Below are 7,943 nucleotides of genomic sequence, written 5' to 3' on the forward strand. Positions count from 1 at the left end.
TCATAGCCAATCAATGGCTGCCAAGTACCTGATTTGCATGTCAAGCTTCAATCGTTTGTTTGGTAGTGTATTAATTATATTAACTCTATTCATCCTTCTCACGATCTTTTAACTCAACGACAAAATATTTATACAACGTTGTTGTATTTTTTAAATATTTTATTTTAAATTATCTATATATATATATATATATATATGTTTTTAAAATAACAAAACTAAGATCTTGTGTATATTTCTTATATGAAAAAATATGCATCTAGTATAAAAAATTAACAAATTCAGTTTAAAGAGATACACATTTTGTTACAAAGAAATGCAAACAATATATATTTACTATGAACAGTAGAGTATATTAATACAAGTAAAGAAATTAAAAAAAAAATTGAATTGAAAAAAATCCCATTCTAAATATAAATTAAATATTATATTTATGCGTTGGGATTTTATCTTATCTTTGTAGTTCTACTATGGATTTGATACCTTTGTATTATTTGCACGCCTTTATCTATATATATATATATATTCTTTTTATTATATTAAGACTATAAGGTACAGAAGCTTCTCATCTGAAGCAGTGTTATTACTACTTCCCAATATAACATACTTGCAGTAATCCAAATATTGGAATCAAAGTTAATTCAGTCCTCGACGAAAAGCCCCGCGCTTTTGTTTGTGGTGAAACCTCCATCAACGACAAGGTTATGCCCACTCACATACTTAGCCTCGTCGGAAGCCAAGTACACGGCAGCCTTCGCAATGTCGACCACCTCGCATTTCGCCCCCTCTAGCTCTCCGGCGCCATAAATAATCTCCGTCAGTCGCTCGTCATCGACCCCTGGAAAAAACTCCCTCATCGCATTTAACGCAAACGGCGTCGGCATCACATGCGGGGAGATGCAGTTCACTCTGATACCATCTTTGACTAACTCCGCGGCCGCCGACCGCACCAATCCTATCAACGCAACCTTAGACACCGTGTAACTAAGCGGCCCGAGGCCGCCGAGGATACCAGTGATACTCGCAGTGCATAAGATGCAACCAGAGCGGCGGGGTATCATCACCCGGGCGGCGTGTTTGATACCCATGACCGCGGAGCGAACATTGGTGGCCATGGTGTGATCAAAGCCGGCCAGATTGAGTGCGGTGACGGATGAAGTGATGGGGCCGGCGATGGCGGCGTTGTTGAAAACTATGTCGAGCCGACCGTGCCGGGTGACGGCGAGGTCGATGGTGGCGGCGAGCTGTGACTCTTGGGTGACGTCACATTGGATGAAGGTGGCGTTTGGACCGAGTTGGGAGGCAACGGACTCGCCGAGTTGGGTTTGGATATCGGCCAGGATAACTTTGGCGCCCTGGCGGATAAACTCGGTTGCACTGGCTTTGCCAATTCCGCTTGCTGCACCGGTTATGACCGCTACCTTGCCGGATAACCTGCAAAAATTTGGATAAGTCTGCCAATTATAGTAACGGTAATATTTCCTCACAAGAAAATTAATAAGGAGCATAATTAAATTAAATGAAAGACAAGGGAGAAATCACTCTCAATTCAATCCAAAATATAGTCACACTCTCTCTCTCTGCTTCTCTCTCTAGCTATACGAACGTTTCACAGTCGCTTTCTACTCTCTAACTTGTTGTTTCTCGCACCAGTTGTACGTATCGTATGTTCCTCACCAGTTGTTTCTAAATTGATTTTATCCGGAAATGAATTCCATTTAACCTTATTATTTGGAAGTATGTAAGAGTTCATTTCAATATTTTTTATTTTCCTATTATATCCGTTACTATCATTAATACGAATTAACTATACAATATATTTAGAACAAAATGATTGATATTAACACATAATTTTACCAATAATTCATTTATTAAACAAACTAAATCAAACATACCCGACTTGGGGAAGATGAGAATAATAAGAATAGATGAAAAAACAATCAGCATATGTAAAATTTCATTAATTATTACATCAAGAGCAATTATAAAATATATAACTTTTTTGGTTAAGATAAATTAATAAGAATTAGATTCGAAACAATTCGTTTTGTAGAAAAGTTACAGATATAATGACTTTGAAACGAAGAAAGCATTTAGTATTAAAACAGCGACTGATGCTGCATGAAAGCACCCGAGTTTAAATTTTAATGGCAACTATATTTAGGGCGACACTTCTCTATAAAAAAAAAAATAGCTAATGTCATTTTTTCCAACAGCTAATTAGTAGCCAGGGATATGTTAGATTTGAGAGCCCACTAATTCCAAATCTATCCTTGAATAATTCCAACAAAACATATGGCCCATAAGCATCGGCTGACTGAAAAGTTGGAATAATCGTAGGATGTCGTAATACAAATAGAGATACCTAATTTGATTTCAAAATTTAATTCTGTATTTATTTTTATTTTATCTTAATCGTAATAAAATCTTATTCAAGGATATTACATCAATAGTTAATTTAACCCATTAATTTAGAAAACTAATAGCAGTGTGGTAAATAAAGAGGTTGAATAATAAATTTCTAAATTGTAGGGTGTGAAAAGTAATAAAGACAAAACATAGGATGGTTTAGTAAATTTTCCTATAAAATTAATGATTTAGAATTTTAGAGTAGTTAACAAGAAGTTATCATGGTAGGAGGTTTTGAATTTTTAATCCCGTACGTTTCTATCATTTAAAATATAAGATCTTAACTACTTTTAGTTCAAATCCACTCCTTACTGTAGAGTATTAAATATCAAACTTATAATTCTATAGCTTCTCAAGACATAGGTTGAAATCTTGAAGGAATAGGGAAATAATTACTGTGTACAAAGATAAATTTATGGGCATAACTATTATTTTGCAAACAGTTATTTTCGCAAAAGTAATCTCCTTGCCTTTGGGAAGTTCTGATTGATAAGTAGTACATATATATATATATATATATATATATATATATATATATATATATATATATATATATATATATATATATATAAGAATAGTTTATTACCTTCCCTGCTCGGAGTCAGTGGAGAGTGATCGATTAATACCAGAAGCAACCATACCACCACTCCTCCATGCACTTCCCTTCCATCTGAAGCCGATAAAGAAACCCCTAAGATTATTATATTTGAGGAAGGAGCACGAATTTTGAGGTTTAATGGGGGAATTAATGAAAGATCTACACACCTGAGAGCACTTCGAAGCATTGCAGAGGATGGATGGATCGACGAGATGAGTGAACTTAGAGAGAGAGAGAGAGAGAGAGAGAGAGAGAGAGAGAGAGAGAGAGAGAGAGAGAGAGAGAGAGAGAGAGAGAGAGAGAGAGAGGGAGAGAGAGAGGGGACTATTTCCACCCAAGTATAAGCAAGATGTTGTATACTTAAAACGATAGAACGTGTATCTTCTTAATTTGTCATAGTCTCAGGAATAAGATTATTCCGATGTATAATTAAACAATAACATGTCTTATTCTAGTATAGTTGTAATACCCAATACCGCCACGTAGCTCTCACGGACTTACCCCCGTCACATGTGGATTTAGAAGCTCGACAATACGCCATCAAAACAAGGAATCCAAATAAATTTTACGGGCCACAACAAATTCATCCATATTATAACAAAAGGGGGTAAACAACCCGACAAAGGTTACACGATCAAAATAGCTATAAAATGAGAATCCATGAATATAAGTTTAGAATTAAACACGAAATAAAAATAGACTATCTCCCTACTAGCTAGCTGCTGTCAGGCCTCCCACTAGGGCATAACACTCAGCAAGTGATACTATCCCTAATTATTCATTATTAATAATGTGACACCCAACTCAAAACAAGATACAGGAAAATGCGCCGTATAAGGTAATATGCATCGTAACATGGTGTACACATATCAATAACTGGCAAGCATGGTCTAATAGGAATATAGTTAGTTATCAATTTTTTATGCATGATACATATGCCTCCTAACATAGGCTTTCAAGGGAGGGTAGACCTTAGCGATAAAATCATCTGCATAACCTGGCCAACAGCATGAACGGTCATCTACCCTTGCAGACTAAAGACTCAAATCGTAAGCCCATACTAAGGTCGATATTATACATCGATACGACCCTCGAGGCCCGCGGCTCCACATCATCGCACCATAGTGCAAAAATCTCGTGAGCCGTCACTCATTGATGCTCTTACCTTATGTCATTGGGTACCACTAGGTCTACGTTATCCTACCTTACTTTCCAGTTTGAACATTCTTAAGGGGTTGATTCACATCCATCACTATTAAATTGTCTATTGTCCAGCGAAACGGTTGCCTAATTATCTAAGGTCCACAAACTGAGACCTCAAGCGTAGGCCCTACTATATATACAATAAAATATCTCCTGCCCCTAACCTTGGCTGGGAAGGTATCGGGTACTGTCGAGATGTCAAATCATCCCCTTTCGGGTTGTGCACATTTGCATGTTTTATGACAAGGTAATTAAGGTTAGCATAATAGGATAGTAAATAATGTTACCTAAGCATGCGAACATTACATTAAATTAATAGCAAATTATGTCGAGCAACATACTAATGAGATAGATGTTGCTAAAATACTAGGAATAGCAGGTCTCATGCTATCACATCAAATAATAAATCAAGAGTGGATAGACCACATGCCTTGATTCGCTAAACAATCCCTAGCAAAGAGTAGTCCCCACCTAATCACGTCCGGCCCTTGACTAAGCACTGATCACAAGGTGCTCTGCGACAGGATCACTAAGTTAGCACCAAACTCTTAAAAAGATTTACTATGGGACAGAAAAATAGGACAAATAGTATTAAATACTATGGATTAAAATAAAGGGGAAAGAAAATTCAATTCAATCCCTACCTTACCTCAAAATGTGTGAGGTGAAGGATAAGAAAGAAAAGGGCTCCAAGTAGCATGTCGGGCTGGGCCAAGCCTAGCTCGTAGTTGAGGCTCAAGCTTGGGCTAGCTAGGCCCAAGCCCAGGCCCAACCCAGCGCTAGCGCTTAGGTTGGCCAGGCCCAGCCTCGAGCAAGTGATCGGGTTGGCTGAGCCCAGCCCGAGGCAAGCGCAAGCGCTCGGTCTAGCCAAGCCATCCCGAGGTGACACATGCCCGAGCTGGCTGAGCCCCGCTAGAGGTAGGTGCGCTCGAGCACACCTATCATGCTCGGGTTTGGCCTAACCTAGCCCGAGCCCAGCACTCTCGGGTTGGGGGAAGCCAACCCAAGGCAAGCACACCTTAGGCATGCCTGCAGCACTCGGTTCCCAGCCTGAGCTGAGAGGGGAGGCATCACCTCCCCTTCCCCCTCCATGCTACCACCCCCACCAGGGGAGAAAAGAGGGAGGGGACCCCGGGCCGATGGCCAACCGTCGCCACCTTACCGGGAGAGGAGGCGTCGTGTCATCACCAAATTGAATAGGAAATGACGAGGACGAGAACTACACTGGTCTGGCCACGTTAGCAATGATCCCGACGACGGTCGGAGTGGGAAGGAGAAAGGTAGGAGGGAAGTAAAGGGCGCCCGAGCTCTCCTCGAGGGGAAAATAAATAGGGAGGAAGAGAGAGAGAGGAGGAGGAGGAGGAGCGACCCTCTTCCCGAGGCCGCTCCCTCTCCATGCACGCCAACGGTGGCGTGTGCAAGGCGGAAGGGCTAGCTTGTCCTCCCTTCACCTTGGCCTGACAAAACACCCCTTTGTCAAGATGAGGGGGCACATGTCCCACCTCTTTTTTTTTGGTGTTACAATAGTAATTCATTATTTTTTTTTCATCTTATTCCATACACCTTTTAAAAAATAATTTAGTAATAACTTATAATTATAATTTTGCTCCTAAATTAGATAACACTTAATTACATATCACCCAGCTACAGTTAAGATTCCCTCTCTCTCCTCTACCTCTTATCTTAAATACTGGCAATCTCAACTACAATTTAGAAATATAGATCATTTCACCTATAGTTGAATATTCCATCTTTTTTGGACTAGCAAATTCTGCAAAAATTAAAAAAAATTAAGCTAACACTCTTTGTTTTGTAGTGCAGGCTTATAGTTTCTCATTATCCCGTAGTGCCTCATAATATTTTAACAAGTGGTATTAGAATTAAAATATATTTAATGATCAAAATACCTTTATTTGCTTAAAATTTAGAAAATTAAATATGTGTACGATATATAAAAATTTTATGTAAAGTTTTATTTGTACTCATATAATTAACAAATTGTATTTCAAAACATAATTTTTATTCATATAATGTGTCTATATTTTATATATGAATATATGGCAAGTTAAGATAATTTATGAGATATTTGATAAAGAATATTAAAGTAAAAAATTAATTTTGAAGTTAAAGTGTTTAAAATTGTTATTAAAGTGCTCAAATGATATCATAACGATTAGAGTAGTATGAAAAAAAAATATTCAAATACATAGTAAGGACCACTCTACATTAAACTATCCACTCTATCGTTCGTGCATACCTTAGATGCCGTTCAAAATTATTGAGACATATAAAAGGCTATTCGAATGCAACATGGCTATAGTTCGAAATTATAGAGATAATTTTGCAAATCTAAGTCAAATCGTTTGAAGTGTATTCAAACGATATCATGAATCTTTATAGAATGTGTTACTTAGTGAAGCTTGTTTGGAGATCTTTTTTTGTCTAATCTCTAATATTCTAACTTATTTCTGAAATGAATATAAAGGGATTTTAATCTAACCCTAGGAGGTCATCGATTATCATCTTGAGATTACCTTTTAGAAGCCATTGGAGATTATTTCTTAGCTTTAGATGGAACGTGCTGAACCACTATCAACTTGACTCATCTATATCATATCTAGAAGAACTATATCTTAAGGGTCATTAAGACAAAATGATCAACCTTAAAGGTCGGTGATGCTTGAAAACTTTATCACAGCAAGTAGTGTATCATGAAGTCTGACGAGTAATATTGGTACAGATTAAATCACGGAGATCAACAGGAGATCTGTAAGTTTCTACTTAACTATTACGAGTTTCAATGATTAGTTTAATCTTAATTTGTATTCGTGATTTCTACCCAGTTTGAAACTTTTTAATGTAAAAAATCTTTGTATTTGAGATTATTTTTTCATGATTTATTTTTTATATATTATTATTAATAGCGTGTGATAGATTTCATCTCTTAGGGCATCTATTACATATTTTTTAATTGATATTATAACATACCTAATTATTTAGCTACGTTTTTTTTAGTATCAAGATACTTAGATCTTGATCGTCTTGCACTGCACAACATTAGAGAGTCTCTCCAATAATTTTAATAGTAATTATGATATTTTAAATAATATAATAGTAATAGTTGTGATATATAAAATAATTTCAATAACAATAAGTAGAATCAATAGTCTAACTGACAAGCAGGTAAGCTTACTCCTCTCATGTCATTGTTGGGTAATCCTGGTGCTTGACTTTGAATGAAATGTGTGAAGGGTATCAAGGTGTGAAATGAATCTTTACCTAACTCTAAATATATGTTCAATTTTTTTTCCCCCTTGAGGGGGGATAAAAAAACCACCTATAAAAGTATTATTTTTCAACGCCCGATCGTCTGCGGCACCCAACTGCATGGATTTCTTGTGGTCAGGATGCAAACGAAGAGTTGCTTAATATTTTTACTCTCAATTTGCTGATATCATAGCCAATCAATGGCTGCCAAGTACCTGATTTGCATGTCAAGTTTCAATCGTTTGTTTGTAGTGTATTAATTATATTAACTCCATTCATCCTTCTCACGATCTTTTAACTCAACGACAAAATATTTATACAACGTTGTTGTATTTTTTAAATATTTTATTTTAAATTATCTATATATATATATATATATATATATATATGTTTTTAAAATAACAAAACTAAGATCTTGTGTATATTTCTTATATGAAAAAATATGCATCTAGTATAAAAAATTAACAAA

General features: G+C 36.5%; 1 protein-coding gene across 1 annotated transcript; it reads right to left on the reverse strand.

The window, feature by feature from the left end:
• Nucleotides 1-510: 510 nt before the first annotated feature.
• LOC140776061 (momilactone A synthase-like) lies at nucleotides 511-3,315 on the reverse strand. The gene is made up of 3 exons (XM_073119618.1): nucleotides 3,172-3,315; nucleotides 2,993-3,076; nucleotides 511-1,431 (listed from the first exon to the last, which is right to left on the reverse strand). Exons 1-3 carry the CDS (start codon nucleotides 3,189-3,191, stop codon nucleotides 639-641), a joined length of 897 nt encoding a protein of 298 aa, XP_072975719.1. The 5' UTR covers nucleotides 3,192-3,315; the 3' UTR covers nucleotides 511-638.
• Nucleotides 3,316-7,943: the final 4,628 nt, after the last annotated feature.

Source organism: Typha angustifolia, chromosome 14 (assembly GCF_048772165.1).
Source record: "Typha angustifolia cultivar Huaian chromosome 14, ASM4877216v1, whole genome shotgun sequence".
Classification (NCBI taxonomy): domain Eukaryota; kingdom Viridiplantae; phylum Streptophyta; class Magnoliopsida; order Poales; family Typhaceae; genus Typha; species Typha angustifolia.

What these genes read in the sequence shown, in the direction of transcription:
- LOC140776061 (XM_073119618.1), bottom strand. Translation starts at nt 3,191, where the DNA reads ATGCTTCGAAGTGCTCTCAG. An exon ending in ATGCTTCGAAGTGCTCTCAG is followed by an intron (nt 3,077 to 3,171) that starts GTGTGTAGATCT and finishes TATCGGCTTCAG; the next exon opens with ATGGAAGGGAAGTGCATGGA. An exon ending in ACTGACTCCGAGCAGGGAAG is followed by an intron (nt 1,432 to 2,992) that starts GTAATAAACTAT and finishes AAATTTTTGCAG; the next exon opens with GTTATCCGGCAAGGTAGCGG.